The 19,259-nt window shown below is 36.3% G+C and overlaps 1 protein-coding gene across 1 annotated transcript; it reads left to right on the top strand.

Moving 5' to 3' along the window:
* Positions 1 to 646: 646 nt before the first annotated feature.
* On the top strand, positions 647 to 18,777 carry NKAP (NFKB activating protein). The gene is made up of 9 exons (XM_006215888.4): positions 647 to 1,229; positions 3,721 to 3,801; positions 7,853 to 7,923; positions 8,096 to 8,236; positions 9,841 to 9,904; positions 11,120 to 11,229; positions 11,323 to 11,398; positions 12,399 to 12,548; positions 17,703 to 18,777. The coding sequence occupies exons 1-9, from the start codon at positions 847 to 849 to the stop codon at positions 17,875 to 17,877; spliced, it is 1,251 nt and encodes a 416-aa protein (XP_006215950.1). The 5' UTR covers positions 647 to 846; the 3' UTR covers positions 17,878 to 18,777.
* Positions 18,778 to 19,259: the final 482 nt, after the last annotated feature.

The raw sequence follows: 19,259 nt of genomic DNA, 5'->3' as shown, positions 1-19,259 counted from the left end.
TTATTTTCTCCATCCTGGATTCCCCTCAGGAGCTTTGGTGGGGTAGGGGGGAGAGGAGAAGGCCACAGTGACTGATGGCTTCCTTGATGGCAGGCAATATTCGTTTTTTTTTTTACTGGAATGGCAGGCAACATTTTTTTTTTGGCCTCACATATGATGGGACTAGTTTAAGGAGCTAGACAAGGAGGGGGTTATAAATTCATTTTGCTGGAGCACATTGGTGGTAATGGGTGGCTGGGGGATAAATATACTGTTTTTCTCTGTGCTATAAACCTAATTGGAATGTATCAGACTCAAGTCATTAATACAGAATTTATGCCCTCTAAGCTAACTGGGAAATATGGGGCTTACACATCATAGCTCACCACGAATTTAGACAAACCCTCTTTATTTCGCTTGGAATTGGAAAGAAAAAACATGTGTGTGTTCGCGCGCGCACCCGCGCGCTCCTACGTACATACACATACACTTATTTATTCATTTACTTACTTAGTTACTTATTCGTTCTTTCCTTCAGGTATTTCAACCCACGGCTGAAAAAAATACGTCTCCAGTAAAGCTTAGACTTTAGCAGCCTAACTCGGAACTGGAAGAATTCAGGATCCAGTTGCCCTACCGGCTTCTTTATACGGCTACACACATCCCGTCCAGGCGTCAGGGGGACCACCTAGGTCCGGGGAAGGAATTTGCCGACGTACCGTAACAGTTCCGTACACTCGGACTGTTTCCAAGGTTTCCTCAGGTTCGGGTGGTGGCGGTTGTTTCTGGGAGCCAAGGCAACCGAGATCTTCCCAGGCTCGCGAGAGCGCCCCCCTTTTCCCACGGCTTCGGCACTCAGCGGCAGCGATGGCTCCGGTGTCTCGCTCCCGCAGCCCCGACTGGGAGGCCTCGGGCTCCGGGGGGAAACGTCGCAGTTCGTCGAAGAGCCCGAAGCCTAGCAAATCCTCTCGCTCTCCGCGGGGCCGCCGCTCTCGCTCGCACTCTTGCTCTCGGTCCGGAGACAGGAATGGCCTCAGCCATCAGCTGAGTGGCCCCAGCCAAGGCTCCCGAAACCAGTCCTACCGATCCCGCTCGCGGTCAAGGTCTCGAGAACGGCCCTCGGCGCCGCGGGGTGCCCCTTTCGCTTCTGCCTCATCCGCCTATTATGGCGGCTACTCACGCCCCTACGGGAGCGACAAGCCATGGCCTAGCCTCCTGGACAAGGAGAGGGAGGAGAGCCTGCGGCAGAAGTGAGTGAGACGAATGCATCTTCTCTTTCACGAGCCCACCAGCCTTCGGAGTCAGGTTTATTGTTCATCCCGCTCCCTACTCTTCCCATGTCGCTCTCTCTCCCAGACTTGCACCCATTTTCATCCCGTCCTTCAGTCTAGCTACGATAACGCTTTATTCGCCGTTTTCTATTCTTAGGTTTTCACTCATCCTCGAGCCCCTTCATTAGTGCCCTGGTCTTCCGCTACCTGCTTCTGCCTCTTGGCTTGTAGCGGACATGGCCGAGAGCCTCAGACCTACCGGAATTATAGCATTTACTTGGTTGTGTTGTTATCATTCGTGAGCATATTTTTATTACCCACTAGACTGAGCTCATGGAAAGGAGGAGCCCGGTTTTACTGATCACAAAATTCATAGTGCCTAGCACTTTGTAGGCGCGCTACCATAGCTTGTTGAATGATCAGAGGTTTGAGATAACAGGGTAAGTGGAAATGTTTTGTACCGATTGGGGAAGGGTTGAGATTAAAGGTATAAACTGGAGGGGAGGAAGACCTCTGAAACAAGATGTTTGAATACATGTAGGAAAAGTGATCTACTAAACTGTAGGTTGGGGGTACGTCGAGAAACATCTTGTTAAAGTGGTCTCAGTGTTGACCATGAAAAATGAGGTCATGGTGAGATCAGGTCTCCTCTAATGAGAGTCAGTATTGGAGTGGAAAAATGGATAGTTTAAGAAGGAGGAAGGGAAACGGTTATAATTATTGCTTTGTAAGTCTTTAAAATTTTTTTTTACTTTTTAAAATTGAAGTATAGTTGATGTACAATGTAAGTTACAGTTGTACAATATAGTGATTCACAATTTTTAAAGGTTATACTCCATGTATGGTTGTCACATGCTTTGTAAGTCTTACTGTGTAATGCTTATTAAATATTAAGTTGTGTGTCAGGCACTGTACTGAGTGCTTTACCGTGCTGTATGTTTAAAAAAAACAAATTAAAAAGTATAGCGGGCATTGAGGGGCAGGTTAAGGTTCCAACAGCCGGGAGATGTCTTCATGAATCTTTTCCTTCCAGGAGTGGGAGGTAATAAAGCGTAGTGATGAAAAGGGCAGGCTCTGGAATCAGACAGCCTGAGTTTGAAGCCATGCTTTGCTACTTAATAGTTGTGTGACCTTGGGCAAGTTACTTAACTGCTCTGAGTTTCACTTCTTCACCACTTAAAAGAGGATAAAATTAGCATGAAATCTTTTAGAATTGTAATGATTTAGTACCTGGGACGTAATAAATAGTCCTTAAGTGTTAGCTATTAGGGTTTTATGCCCTGGGGCGGCAGTGGGGAGAAGAGACTGTAAAAACAGTCCTGAGGTAAGTTGGAGACCTACCTCTCCAAATTAAAATTTCCAGAAAGTTACCCCAAACTGTCAGTCAGAAAGCAACCAGCTTATTAGACATTCCTCACCAAAAGATGTCAGAATTCCTTGGATCAAATTTGCATTTGTATATTTAGAAGATAATTTATCTTAAGAGTACAGATAAAATCAGGTGGCAGCAGGGATGAGAGCTTGACTGCTTGCTCTTTACAGCCTGTCAGGCATTCTTCCTCCTGTCTAAATATATTTCAGGTTTGGTTTTAAATATGTCCCCTTTTAGATTTTCTGTGAATTCAAGTGGGAAACCTGACTCTGACTCTGCATAATTTTACCTTTTCTCCTGAATAAAGAAGAAAAAATAATTTATTCAAAAAATCAAACCAATTGTATTTATTTTGTAAGGGTTTTAAAAAAAACAAATGGAGACACACCAGCTAAACTTTGAGGAACTGGGCCTTAGTTTTTTGTGCTTTATTAATGAGTAATATCAAAAGTTAAAAGAAGAGATCACAAACATAAAATGAAACAAAAAAAATTGTGTCTTCCAAGAGTAGATAATTTACTCCTTTTCCAAAAAGGAATTAAAGGGAAAACAGAGAAAATAAACCCTGTATCTCGTTAAGTACAGTTTTTGTCAAGTAAAACTTTTCTTTCATTTTCAGAGTGCTCTTTATTGTCTACTTCTAATGTTCATTTTTCTTTTCTTCATTAATTCTTGAATTTCTGAAAACAAAGTTTGACTAAATCAAAAGTAGAGACTTCTCTTTACTTTTATATAAGTATAAATAAACAAATGAAGTTATTTCCAAATGTAAAACTGTTTCTGTCACATATTGCAGGGGATGAAATGAGCAGTTAGGAGCTGTGTCATGCGTACAGCAGAAGGGATGCACTTGACAGCCTCGCAGGCTGCATTTCTGGCCGGGCATCTCAGCTGTCTATAGTCTGTATGTACCATTTGATAGAACTACCAGAACACCAGATCCTAAGTGTAGAGTTTACATTTAAACCAAGTTTTTATTAGTTTAAACTTTAAAATGTAAAGGGAAACTAGGACTTAACTGGACTCCTTTGAACTTTATTATATATTTAGGAATCAATTTAGTCACAGAGTTATAATTTACCTACCTATCTCTTCTAGGAGATTAAGTGAGAGAGAGAGGATTGGAGAATTGGGAGCTCCTGAAGTATGGGGACTTTCTCCAAAGAATCCAGAACCAGAGTAAGTGATTTAAAAACATATTTTTTTAAATGTGACATTTGTTTAAATCCAGAATCTATGGTCAAAATTTTTCTTAAGTGAAGACATTTAAATACAACTCACATTTTTTTTCTTCTTTCTTGTGATTTATGCTGTTCTACCCCTTAAGTTTTAAAAAAACATTGAACATACCTAACGATTAAAACATGCTCCTAGCGGATTTTAGCATGCTAATTGTTCTCTTTAAATTATAATTCATGGGGTACTAATTTCCTATTCGTAGAAGGGTTCAGTGTTGAAAGAAATACGTATTTATTATTTTGAATTATTGTTTCTCAATCTGGTAACTGCATGTCACATGTTAGCATTACAAAGGGTTTGGGTTTTCTTTAAATGAATGTACTGACATGGGTTTGTTCAGTTTTCCTGTATCCAATACTGTTATTGAAGGCTTAATGCTTTTTCTTTTTCTTTTTTTCTCTTTGGTGCTATTCATAAGCTGCCTTTTCCCTCTCTGTTTCTGTGTCTACTTTAGGTTGTGTTGAGACAATGTGCTTGACAGGTAAACCTGTAATTTGTGACAGGATGATAAAGCATTATTATCTTTAAGTTGTTCTTTTTTTCTTTTTAAAAAAACTTTTTTTTTATTGAAGGATAACTGGCACATAATAGTATATTACTTTCAGGCATACAACATAATAATTTGATATTTGTATATATTCCAAAACGATCACCACAGTAAGTCTAGTTAACATCCATCACCATACACAGTTGCAAAATTTTTTTTCTGGTGATGAGAAATTTTAAGGTTTACTCTCTTAGCAACTTTCAAATATGCAATACAATATTATTAACTACAGTCACCATGCTATACATTACATCCCCATGACTTATTTATTTTATAACTGGAAGTTTGTACTTTTTGACACTCTTCATCCATTTTACCCATCCCCCACCCCCTGCCCTCAGGCAACCACCAGTCTGTTCTTTATGTCTATGAACTTGGTGTTTTTTTGTGTTTCTTTTGTTTTTGTTTCTTATATTTCTTTTTTTTAAAATTAATTTATTATTGTTATTTAATTTATTTATTCTTGCAGTGGGGAGGTAACTAGGTTTTATTGTTTATTTTTAGAAGAGGTACTGGGGATTGAACCCAGGACCTCCTGCATGCTAAGCATGTGCTCTACCACTTGAGCTATACCCTCCCCCCTTATATTTCACAAATAGATGAAACCATATGGTATTTGTCTTTCTCTCTGGCTTATTTCATTTAATAAATGCCCTCAAAGTCCATCCATGTTGTCGAAAATGGTAAGGTTCATTCTTTTTTGGGGGGGAGGGTTAGTTAGGTATACTTATTTATTTATTTTTAGAGAAGTTACTGAGGATTGAACCCAGGATCTCATGCATGCTAAACATGTGCTCTACCACTTGAGCTATACCCTCCCCTTTCATTCTTTTTTAAGGATGAATAGTATTCCACTGTGGTCTGTGTTGTGTGTGTGTGTGTGTATTTCTTACAGTTTCTTTATCCATTCATGCATTCATGAATGTTCGGTTTTATCTATATCTTGGCTATTGTAAATAATGCTGCAATGAACATGGGAGTGCAGAAATCTCTTTGAGATACTGATTTCGTTTCCTTCAGATATATACCCAGAAGTGGGATTCTTGGATCATTTGGTAGTTCAAATTTAATTTTTTGAAGAATCTCCATATTGGTCTCAATAGTGACTGTACTAATTTATATTCCCACCAACAGTATACAAGTGTTCTCTTTTCTCCACATCCTCACCACTTGTTATCACTTGTCTTTTGATAAGTCATCCTAACAGGTGTGAAGTGATAGCTCATTATGGTTTTGATTTGCATTTCCCTGATGATTAGTGATGTTGAACATCTTTTCATGTATCTGTTGGCCATCTGTATGTCTTCTTTGGAAAAATGTCTACTCAGATCCTTTGCTAATTTTTTAATCAGATTGCCTATTTTTTCGCTATTGAGTTGTTTATATATTTTGAATATTAACCCCTTAGCAGATATGAATTGCAAATATTTGCACCCATTCGGTAGGTTACCTTTTCATTTTGTTGATGGTTTCCTTTGCTATGTAGGAGCTTTTTATTTTTAATTTTTGTTTTTGTTTTATTTCTTAATTGAAGTATAGTTGATTTACAATGTGTGTTAGTTTCAGGTGTAAAACAAAGTGATACATATATTCTTTTTCAGATTCTTTTCCATTATAGGTTATTACAAAGTACTGAATATAGTTCCCTGTGCTGTATATAGGAGCTTTTTTGCAGAAGCTTTTTAGTTTAATGTAGTCCCACTTTATTAATTTTTGCTTTTGTTACCTTTACTTTTGGTGTCAAATCCAAAAAATCATTGCCAAGACCTATATCAAGGAGCTTACCACCTAGACTTTACCTTCCCAGTCTTGCATTCAAGTTGTTAATCCAGTTTGAGTTAATTTTTGTGTAATGGTATAAGACAATGGTCCATTTCATTCTTTTGCATGTGACTGTCCAGTTTTCCCAGCATGATTTTTTTTTGAAGAGACTGTCCTTTCTTTATTGTATATTCTTGGCTCCTTTGTCATAAAATAATTGACCATATATGCATGTATTTATTTCTGAGCTCTCTGTTTGGTCCATTCATCTATATGTCTTTTTTATGCCAATGCCATACTGTTTTGATTACTGTAACTTTGTAGTATAGTTTGAAATCAAGGAGCATGATGCCTCCAGCTTTGTTTTTCTTACTCAAGATTGTTTTGGCTATTTGGAGTCTTTTGTGGTTCCATATGAATTTTAGGACTATTTGTTCTATTTCTGTGAAAAATACCATTGGAATTTTGATAGAAATTGCATTGAATCTGAAGATTGGTTTGGGTAGTATGGACATTTTAACAATATTAATTCTTCCAATCCATCAGCATGGAAAATCTTTCCATTTATTTGTGTCTTCAGTTTCTTTCATCAGTGTCTTATGGTTTTCAGTGTATAGGTCGTCCATATCCTTGGTTAAATTTATTCCTAGGTTATTTTATTCCTTTTGGTTTCTTTTTCTGACAATTCGTTAGTATATAGAAGTGGAATGAATTTCTCTATTGATTTTGTATCCTACAACTTTACTGAATTTATTAGTGCTACGTTATTAGTTTTTTTGTTATAGTTTTTAGGATTTCCTATATATAATATGTCATCTGAAAACAATAACAGTTTTACTTCTTCCTTTCCAATTTGGATGCCTTTTATTTCTTATTCTTGCCTAGTTGCTCTGACTAGGACTTACAGTACTATGTTGAATAAAAGTGGTGAGAGTGGGCATCCTTGTCTTTTTCGCTTTTCATCATTGAGTATGATGTGAACTGTGGACTTGTTATAGGTTGTCTTTAGTATGTTGAGATACTGAAACTTGTTCTTACAGATACCTTTGGAAAGTGCCCGAAGAATCTGAACTCAAAGAATTAGAGTTGGAAGGAATCCTAAAAGTTTTCTAGGCAGTACCTAAATTATTCCAGATGTGATCTTCGAAAAGATTATATGATATAGGAATTCCCTTTCCAAACTATTGTAGCATGTTAATAATACTCACTTTCAGTATTCTCTACAACAGAATGAAATCCCTTTACACTGTAGTGTGTTAGGTTCTTGCTCTGGGGAGACAGAACAGTTGCTGCTCTACCATATGCCTGTTCCACATAAAGAGTAAAATCACCAAGTCTTCCCTCAGCCTTCTTATCTCCAGTTTCTTTCATCTTTCCTTATGATTCCTGTTTCCCTGCATTTTCCCTATGGTTTCTTCTGAAAATATAAATCTTACATCCTGCTTTCAGTGTGAATAGCACTTTGTAAACTCTAAAGCATTATGCAAATAAAAATGATTATTATGTTGTTATGAAGGTGGTAGACCCTTAAATGGTACTGTTACAAAAGCAGTCTGGTGCTGGCTCTTAATGGTTCTTGGACAATCAGTTTGTTACTGAAAAGTTTTAAGTCTGTATTTTTATACTCCATGGTCCGTATTTTATCACTTTTCTGATTCTCACAACCATTTTCTTTAAACTCAGCTCTGATGAACATACACCAGTAGAGGATGAAGAGCCAAAGAAAAGCACCACTTCGGCTTCTACTTCAGAAGGTATTTTTTAAATATGGAAATTTTTTATTGAGGAGTTTAAGAAGTTTGTAAATAGTTGAACATTAGACTTTACTCAAATTGCCATCATCAGTTCCTTTCCAGTATTTCAAATACAATAAAATTGATGCTCAGAAATACTTCTTTAGAAGTTGTTTTTTCATATTTTATGTAGACGACAAGAAGAAGAAGAAGAAGTCTAGTCATTCAAAAGAAAGGTCCAAGAAAAGGAGGAAGAAAAAATCATCTAAAAGAAAACACAGGAAGTATTCTGACGATAGTGACAGTGACTCTGATTCTGAAACAGACTCCAGTGGTAAGGAAGCCAACATCGTTCTGCGCGCCTTGCTTCAAAACTATTTTTACTTCTTCAAGGCTCATTTTAGAGGAAGGTTCTTAAAAACAATAATAGCCAAGAGTTTTGAACACTCCCGACTTTGTGTGGGGCTCCCTGCTAAGTGCTTGATATGCACTATTGCTATTTAATCCACACAGTAACTGTAGTTCACCTCTTAGAGATGCGGAAAGGGAGGCTCGGAGCAGGTTGTAAATACTGCACCCAGGGTCACCCAGTTGGGATTCAGACCTAGGTGCTGCGGCTCCAGATTGGTTGTGTATAGCTGTACAAGGCGTGTGGTGCCAAACCAAGTCATAGGGGCTGCATCAGCCCAGTGGAGTGGCTCTTTTGTGTGATTCTCACAGTCAGTGGGCAATTGCACTTTGTGCAATTTTCAGAAAGCTGCACCACAGAGGAGCCGTCAGGCTGGCAGCTGATTTATGGAAGACACCCCCTGGGGACCAATGTGTCCCAAGAAAACCACCTTTTTGTGCCCTCTCCCAGCTGATGATTGATAGAGGGTGTCTCCTGGGGACACATTACACAGAGGCACCCCTTCCTCTGATGTCACCTGGGTTTCCTGGCCACGATTGTCACTTTTCTTCCTCACTGCTGGAAGGCTGAGCTTTCTTGAAGCACAAATCTGAACATGTTGGTCCCTACTTAGAATCCTTCAGTAGCTCTCCGTGGCCTTCAGGGTGAAGTTCAGACCCTGGTTGAGCTCTCTCATCACACAGACCCCGCGCTCTCGTGCAGCATCCTCTGTGGCCTGAGGATGACTTTCTGTCTCCTCCATATCTCACGTCCTTTCTCTTGACTCTCTTACTTAGTACGGAGAGTCTGTCTGCCTGCAAGGCCAGTCTCTCCTTGCCTGTGACTTGGCTTACTCATCTTAACAGTGGCATGCCGAATTTTTGTAAAAAAACTGATTTTAAAAGAATGAGCTTAAGAGTCACCTTTTCCTGGTCAACCTTTCCTCAACCACCCTCCCCAAATCAGCCTGATTTTGAGATTCCTCTGTGCTCCCAGAACACCCACGTCCTTCTGTCACTGGATGCTGTTTACCTCTTTATCTCTGTCTCCTCCATTAGACTGAGCTCCTGGAAAGCATCCCCCGCAATACACAGCAGGAAAATACTCTCACATTCAGAAAAGTAAAGGGAATCATATAATACCATATATGTATCATCTTAATTTTAACAATTATTAGTATTTTGACATATTTGCTTCAAGCATTTATTTGGTTAAGATATTCAAGGTTAATTACAATTATCACACTGCCACCCTAAATATTTTTGTATACAACTCTAAAAAATAAGGACCTTTTCCTATCTAATCAAAATATACTATTATCTCATGCAATAAAATTAATAATAATACCTTATATTACCAAATGCTTAGTGCAGCTTTAATTTTTGTGTCCCTGGTGACTAGCACATTTCCTGACCAGTAGCAATAGATATTTGAATGAATTAATTGTTCTATAACAACAAATAGAAGAGTAATAAGATAGTTAACTACTCAAAAGTATTGGGGTTTTAGAGTTAAAATTTTTTTAAATTATAATGTGCTTTTATTTGCAGATGAAGATACAAAAAGGAGAGCAAAGAAAGCCAAGAAAAAGGAAAAAAAGAAGAAACACAGATCGTCAGTTTTTTTCTTTAATTTTCATTATGGAAAAGTTCAAATATATATAAAATTATATAAAATAGTATAACGGACCTCCATGTAACTATCACCCAGCTTGAACAATCATCAACTCTGGGGCAGTCTCTGTTCCCTCCCCTATTATTTTGAAACCAATCCCAGATACCCTTTCATCCATAAAGCAGCAAGTTTCTCTGAAAGATAGGCATTCTTTAAAAAAGAAAAATAACCACAATACTGTTATCACGCCTAAAATATTTAACAGTAATTTCTCAATTCTCAGCAGTTTTTGGTACAGTTTATTCAAATTAGGATCCAAAGAATATCCATAAATTGTGATTGGTTGATAACATGTCTTAAATCTCTTTAAATTGATAGGTTTCCCCTCCTTTTTATTCCTGCAGTTTATTTGTTAAAGAAACCAAATTATTTGTCCTTTGGAATCTCCTGCAATATGGATTTTGCTGGTTGTATTCTTATAGTGTCCTTTTAACATATTTTCTGTCCTTTATATTTCCTGTAGATTGATAGTTAGGTCTAGACATTTGATAAGGTTCAGATTTGAGCTTTTGGTGGGAATACGTCATAGGTGTTGCTGTGTACTTCCATCAGGAGGCAGGTAACGTCTGGTTGTCTCTTTTTGTCATATTGACGGCCATCAGTAGTCATTGCCTAGGTTCCTTATTTCATTAGGGATTGCACAATGGTGATAGTTTAATTCTGACTTTTTTCATTTAATTGGTAGAATAATTGTGAAACCTACCCTCATTAACTATTTGGTTACCCTGAAGTACAGTTGGTATAGGAAGGGCAGAATATCTTAACTGTTTTTGTTTTATCAGTTTTCAAAATAATGAATTAGATTTTTTAGTATCATTATGAAACCAAGGATTCAAACATATTTGATGTATTTTAATCCATCACACTTAAAATTATTGATGCTCAAATTGGTAAGAGATTTTTTTAACTGCTTTATTTCTATTATCTCTACACCATGAGAACTGTATTTTATTGTTCCCTTTAGGGATCTTTTTATAATAGTGAAACATGATTTGGTTAAATAAGTTAGATTTTTTAATTAAAATTCTTCTCTAACAAGTTTGAATAAGCTGAGCATCCAAATCATTATAATCGGTCTTTCATTGCCTTGAAAAAATAAGATTCCCTTTAGCATGGGAATATTAAATCAATTTGTATCAAATTATATCATTACAGGAAGAAATACAAGAAAAAGAAATCAAAGAAGAGCAGAAAAGATTCCAGTGATTCAAGTTCTAAAGAGTCCCAAGAAGAGTTTCTGGAGAATCCTTGGAAGGATCGATCAAGTAGGTTCTTCTGATAGACTTTGACTCAGAATAAATAAAACATTAACTGATTAGTTAAAATGTGAATATGTTTCTGAACATCTTTTCATGCAGAGCCTGAAGAACCCTCAGATTTGATTGGCCCAGAGGCTCCTAAAACACTTGCTTCTCAAGATGATAAACCTTTGAAGTAAGTAACAGTATATTTACAGTGTCTAAAGTATCTTCCCAAAAGTCTGGTCCTAACTTACCTTTCCAGGCTTATCTCCCTCTACTCCCTTATTTAGACCCCAGGTTCCAACTGAGCTGAACTGAAACTTCCCTGTATTTACTGTGTACTTTCCCACTTTGTGCCTTGTTCACCTTACTGCTTCCCCCAACCTGCCTTCCCTTCCTTTCCCAGCCCTGGTTTCTTCACTACCCCCACTTTCTTCCTGTTAAAGTCCTTGACATTCTTCAAAGCCCTTTTCAAGAGGAGGAGGGCGTGTGCTGATTCCCAGTACCTTCCCTTCACAGGTAGATGTGATTCCTACCTCTCTTTCTCTCTTTAATCCTTTAGTCCTCCCAGCAGTGTTCTATTTCTTTTGTGCAATGTATTATATATTGTGCATTGTATTCGTGTTATATCCTTATTCATATATAAATTCTACGAGAACAGAGATTATTTTTGTATTATAAGCTTTGAGTTTAATAGGTATTCAAGAAGCATTCAATGAATTGAATGAAGGGATTGTAGTTTTTAAATTCCCCTTGAATGAAAGTTAATAGATAACTGTTACTGTATAGCATTGTTATTGGTTGTAAGTCTAAAAAATATGTTAATTTGAGATATATTATCTCTTTACTTTTTTTTAAATGGAAAAAGGGAAATGAAATTCTCTGGAAGCACAAGCAATAAAGGCAATACCTGTAGGGAAAGTTGATCTGTAATTGTAAACAGTGAATATATGCATACTAACATCAGTTCTGTTATTCTTCCAAATATCTCTGCATTTCTGGCCTAGGGATATAGGTCACAGTGTAGTGTTCACTAATTAAATTAAAAATGAATTCACATTGGGCTTCCCAGCATGCTGCCACCCAGCAACTCTTATTCCTACTGTTTTATGAGAGCAAATGTGTTTCTTTGTGCTCTTTAGATGGTGAGCTTTTTATAATAAACCTTTTCTGAATTCTGAATTACCTTGTAGCTATGGCCATGCTCTGTTACCTGGTGAAGGTGCAGCTATGGCTGAATACGTAAAAGCTGGAAAACGTATCCCACGAAGAGGTGAAATTGGCTTGACAAGTGAAGAAATTGCATCATTTGAGTGCTCGGGTTACGTAATGAGTGGTAGCAGGTATGTTCTTGGCATTGAGGTCATTTTCCATGATTAGATCTTTTCCTTTCTCACTACCAAAATTATATTTTGGTAACTGATTTTCATTACGTGACCATTTCTAATGAAAAGTAGAGTATAAATATTGGTTTAATGTTGGTTTTATTGGTATAAATGTGGTTGTCTAAAATTCCATGTAAGTATGCAACTCAACTATACCTCCAACTTCAAAGAATCAGTCTTTCCAGTGTCCTTTTCTAGTTCATATTTTGGTACAGATAGTTTACCCTCTGGAGGATGTAGTTAAATTTGGTTACTTGTCACTGCCACATGAGGAATATGGCATTCTGGTAGTTAGGAAAGCATTTTCTTAAGACAGTATTTCATAAGACAGTGTTTCCTGTTTTCTGAGTTTACTCCCAGTTCTCTGTAGAGTCAGAGAACATGGACTCTCTAGTTCTCTGGACTCTTGAGAATGGAGAGCGGAAAGGATTATGACAGAGATCAGGTTCAGCATGAGGAAAGGCATATAAAATTAGGGAAGAGAAAGCGAAGTACCAGGAGGAACAGAGGGAATTAATTGGGTATCAGTACCAAGATCAAACTGAATTTTGGATTTTTTTGAACTTCGTAAACTTATAAAAGTAGGTAAACATTTTTACATGAAATTGGAGGCAAATATTTGCAGAACCCTTGAAGCACCTCCAGAATCTTGGATTCCAGAGGACTGACATTTGAAAACAGTATATATATCTAAGCACCAGTAAGACAAGAAAAAGAAATTAAGAAGCATGAGGATTGGAAAGGAGGATATAACACTGTCATTTTTTGTGAATGATACAATTTTTGGTTTGTTTTGTTTGAATGATACAATTTGTTAACATAGAAAATCCTAAAGACTCTTCAGATGAATTATAAATAATAGGAAGTTTTAACAAATGGTTGGATATAGGTTAATACACAAAAATCAATTGCATTTCTATGTAACAGCAACAGAAAACTAGAAAATGTAATTAAATAAAAAGAAAACATATTTTTATTTTTCATTGCAGTATAGTTGGTTTACAGTGTTGTTTCTGATGTATAACAAAGTGATTCAGTTATGTGTATATTATATATACACATATATATATATTATATATATATGTATATTCTTTTTCAGATTCTTTTCCATTATAGGTCATACAAGATACTCAATATAGTTCCCTATGCTATATAGTAGGACCTTGTATATCTATTTTATATATAATAATTTGTATCTGCTAATCCCAAACTCCTAATTTATCCCCACCCCCACTTTTCTCTTTGGTAACCGTAAGTTTGTTTTCTATGTGTGTGAGTCTGTTTCTGTTTTGTAAATAAGTTTATTTGCATCATTTTTTAGAGTCCACATATAAGTGATAGCATACGATATTTGTCTTTCTCTTTTTGACTTCACTTAGTATGATCATCTCTACATCCATCCATGTTGCTACAAATGGCATTATTTCATTCTTTTTCATGGCTGAGTAATATTCTATTGTGTGTATATATGTGATATATATATATACCACATCTTTTTTATCCATGTCGATGGACATTTGGGTTGCTTCCATGTCTTGGCTATTGTAAATAGTGCTGCTGTAAACATTGGGGTGCATGTATCTTTTTGAATTAGAGTTTTCCCTGGATATATGCTTAGGAGTGGGATTGCTGGATCATATAGTAACATTTTTTTCAGTTTTTTAAGGAACCTCCATACTGTTTTCCTTAGTGGCTACAACAGTTTACATTCCCACCAACAGTGTAGGAGGGTTCCCTTTTCTCCACACCCTCTCCAGCATTCACTATTTGTAGACTTTTTAATGATAGCCATTCCAACCGGTTTGAGGTGATACCTCATTGTAGTTTTGATTTGCATTTCTCTAATAATTAGCAATGTTAAGCATCTTTTCATGTGCCTAATGGCCTTATGTATGTCTTCTTTGGAGAAATGTCTATTTAGATCTTCTGTCCATTTTTTGATTGGGTTGTTTTTTTGTTACTGAGTTGTATAAGTTGTTTGTATATTTTGGAAATTAAGCCCTTGTCAGTTGCATCACTTGCCAGTATTTTTTCCCATTCTGTAGGTTGTCTTTTTGTTTTGTTGATGGTTTCCTTTGCTGTGCAAAAGCTTATATGTGGCTAGACCCCATTTGTTTATTTTTGCTTTTATTTTTGTTGCCTTGGGAGACTGACCTAGGAAAACATTGCTATGATTTATGTCGGAGAATGTTTTGCCTATGATCTCTTCTAGGCGCTTTATGGTGTCATGTCTTATATTTAACTCTTTAAGCCATTTTGAGTTTATTTTTGTGTATGGTGTAAGGGAGTGTTCTAACTTCATTGATTTACATGCAGTTGTCCAGGCTTCCCAACACTACTTGCTGAAGACTGTCTTTTCTCCATTGTATATTCTTGCCTCCTTTGTTGAAGATTAATTGAGCTTAGGTGTATATGGGTTTATTTCTGGGCTCTCTGTTCTGTTCTGTTGATCCATACATCTGTTTTTGTGCCAATACCACGCTGTTTTGATTACTGTAGCTTTGTAGTATTATCTGAAGTCTGGTGGGGTTATGCCTCCAGCTTTGTTCTTTTTCCTCAGGATTGCTTTGGCAATTCTGGGTCTTTTGTGGTTCCATATAAATTTTAGGATTATTTGTTCTAGTTACATGAAAAATGTCCTAGGTAATTTGATAGGGATTGCATTAAATCTGTAGATTGCTTTGGGTATGTGGCCATTTTAATAATAGTTAATTCTTTCAATCCAAAAACATGGGATATTTTTCCATTTCTTTGAATCATTTTCATTTTCCTTTATCAATGTTTTATAGTTCTCAGTGTATAAGTCACCTCGTTGGTCAGGTTTATTCCTAAGTAATTTTTATTCAATTTTAAAAAGGATTTTTTTATTTTACTTTCTCTTCCTGATATTTCATTGTTAGTGTAAAGAAATGCAACAGATTTCTGTAAGTTAATCTTGTATCCTGCTACCTTGCTGAATTTGTTTATCCCTTCTAGTAGTTTTTATGTGGAGTCTTTAGGGTTATAAGAAAATATTTATAACAGTATCAGAGAATATGAAGGATTTAGGAATAAGTCTTAACAAAGATGTCCAAGACCTTTACAGGAAAAACTATAAAACATTATTAAGAGACATTAAAGAAGACCTAAATAAATGGAGAGATACCATGACAAGAATAGGAAGGCAATATTGTAAAGTCATCAGTTCTTCCCAAATTATCTGTAGATTCAGGGCAGTTCCATCAAAATCACAACAGAGGTTTCCATGAAACTTAATAAGATAGTTCTAAAATTTATATGTTAGACTAGAGGGCCAAGAAAAGCCATCTTACTTCTGAAGAAGAGCAGGAAGGTGAGATTTGCCCTACCAGATATGAGGGCTTATTATGAAGCTTGCAGCACTTAAGAGTGGGGGAACAAATGAATTGTTCAATGAAGTAAAATACAGAACACAGGAGCAGAGCCATACATGTATGGAAGTTTGTTTTATGGAAGAGATAATATGTCAGATCAGTGGGCAAAGAAGGAACTAAGCAGTAAATGCAGCAGGAAGAAAATAGTTATCCATATGGAAAAAGATGACAGTAGAACCCTGTATCACCATATTTAAAAAGCAGTGCACCTCGATTAAGGACTTAAACTTCAAAACCAACTTTAATACTCTTAGTATAAAATATGAGCAGATATCTATTAGATCTTGAGGTGAGGAAGTATTTCTTAAAGAAGACCAAAAAAATGCACTAACCATAAAATAATATGTTGATAAATTTGTCTGGGTTAAAAGTAAGAACTTTTGTTCATCAAAAGACATCTTAAAATAAATAAAAAGACAAGTTCCAGGCTGGGGTAAGATCTTGTTATACATACAATTGATAAAGAGTTAGTATTGAGAGTATTTAGAGAATACCTATAAATAACCCAAAAGAAAAGTGGGGAAATGACACAGTCATTTTTCAGAAGAAAAAAATATGTGGCCTATGCATACATAAAAAGATGTTCATTATCATTGGAAATGGAAATCAAAAACATACAGAAATACCATTTTACACCCACTTGATAGACAAAAGTTCAAAGTTCTGACAATACCAAGCATTTGAGAGGATGTGGGTCTCCAGGATCTCTTAAGTATTGTTCATGATAGTGTAAATTGGTACAACCACTTTGGAAAACAGTCTGACAGTTTCTTGGAAGGTTAAACATTCACTTACTTTACGACCCAGCAACTCCACAGCTACATACCCAAGAGAATCTTTCCCAACTACTAGGAGATGTGTACATTGATGTTTATTACAGCATCGTTCACATAGCACTTTCTGTTTCAGATAATCTACTCACTGTACCCTGAGCAACCTAAATACATTGTCGTCTCCTTGGCTGTCCATCCTGCCCCACCTTCACCCTGAACAGAAATGATTCCCCTCTCTTCTCACTCAGTTTGCTGTTTTCTAGACATAGTTCAAGTTTCGTCTTCAATTTATTGTGTAGGATTGGGTACACATACATAAAAAAGGCAGGTTTTCATGAAGTTTTCCTTCTAAATAAACAGACCTTTTGAAGATGATGTAAGAGTTTCCCTCTGCCTCAGCCCCTATACTTTCCTAATTTGGCCCTTGTGCTAAATCCCTTCTTTCTTTTCTTTGAGCTGCTGCTGGATTCTAAGGAATTTAAATCCATCCACAAAACTCACCCAAAACTTCAACTGTAAATTTGAACTTGGTTCTTTTGGTTGTATGGTAAATTAGAACCTTGAAGAAGTTCCTCCTGCTTGATGACAACTTAAATCTTATCTGTCCTACTATCAATTCTACACATCACTTAGGAAGTTTAATAATTTGCTTGTTTCTCATTGTTTTACTGAAAACAACAGAACTAGACTTAGGTCTTTGGTAGTTGAAATAAATAACATTCACTATATTGACAGAACCTCAGAGATCATTATTTGAATAGTAGAAATGAATCAAAGGACATGTCAGCAGATAAAATGAATGCTGTTTTGAAAATCTAACCCATTACAGAAACAGTTTCTATTTGTCAGTGTTTTAAATAGACCACTCTGTATTAAGAAAGGATTAGTGAGGAAGTACTATGAGAATGATTACTGAGAAATTAAGCCAAAAATAAAATTATCTCCAGGCATCGCCGAATGGAGGCTGTGCGACTGCGAAAAGAGAACCAGATCTATAGTGCTGATGAGAAGAGAGCTCTTGCATCCTTTAACCAAGAAGAGAGACGAAAGAGAGAAAACAAGATTCTGGCCAGTTTTCGAGAGATGGTATACAGAAAAACTAAAGGGAAAGAGGACAAATAAGGATTTTCTGATTGTTCATCAGACATTTTTAACAAAAAAAAAGAAAGTCTGGGCTCCATATATACATACAAAAAGATTATTACGATCTGAAAAAGCTTTACAGTGCTACTGTGCCTTCTATTTAATTCAGTCCTTCAGTAAAAAGCTGTTTATCAGTATAACTTTAGCAAGCTCTGCGGGTTATTTTGGATTAACCATAACAACATTCTGGTTTAAAAATCCAAATTATGAATGAAATTCTACTGTGTTGGGGGAGGTGGCATTGAGACAAAGTGCTGGTGAGATGAGAAACTTAACTCTTACCCCATGGGACAGTGTTCTGTATGTGATGCCCACCCCACCCCCACCACAGCTGAACTTGTGGAAAATTGTCATTCCTCTCATGTTGAATGTGTTATAAATGAACATGACTGAAACATACAGGAGGCCATTTTTGTTAACAAAATGAAGGCACAGCTGAAAAAAGCAAATTTGGAATTTGAAGCTTGACTTGTGTAATGCAATACTATTGTCAGCCCTGGAAATGTATTTTGGTTTTAATCCCTACCTCCACCTCAAAACCAACAAACAAACCAAAAAGCAAACTAACTCACAGACTTGTTGAATTGAAAATGTGACATAAGTTTTTTTAAATTCTTAATAGGTTACTTTAAAATGGTTCTTCAAATATAAATATAAAGTATTGGGAAGTCTACTGTTATGCCAATGTAAGTAAATTATTTCTTATCTGAACTGTGCTTAGATTATTATTTGGATACTAGAAATGAAGTCATAGTTCATTTGGAGTCAACTATGGTCAGGAGTTTGATAGGGAAAAATATAATGAGCCTTTGTTTTAACTTGGTTGTTTCGTAAGAATGAAGCTAAAATGATATTAAACATTTTTAAGTCTGTCCTTAATGTAGTAAGCCGATTTCATTTTAAACATTGTTGAACTTTTCAGTTTATTTTTCCTATCTATCATTCAGTTTTATCTTTAACTTCACATAGAACCCCCTCACTTTATCACTTTTTTATGGCTACCGTTGGCTTTTAAGTTTGGGAGAAATGGGAAATTCTGGGACTATGAGATCATAATCTTTTTCATTCCCTCCTCTTGTTCAGGTTTAGTTGTTAGGACACAAGAGTGACAGGGAAGGGAACAGTAAACGTTTTGGCTGTTTTTGTTGAGGTTGTTTTGAGCTATATTTATGTGCCTAGGATAAATTTAAATTACCTGGGTGATGGGGAAGTTCTGACTTTGCTGTTATAAAAATGCCCTCTCTCCTTGTAATAGGTTAAAGTGTTTTTTTTCAAAGTTTTGAAATATAAGGCAGTCATATTTCAAAGTATAGATCAAAAGTTTTACTACTAAACATACATTTTAGGAAAATGTCTACCTT

Source organism: Vicugna pacos, chromosome X (genome assembly GCF_048564905.1).
Source record: "Vicugna pacos chromosome X, VicPac4, whole genome shotgun sequence".
NCBI classification, from domain to species: Eukaryota; Metazoa; Chordata; class Mammalia; order Artiodactyla; family Camelidae; genus Vicugna; species Vicugna pacos.
This window is presented reverse-complemented; position numbering and strand designations above follow the sequence as displayed.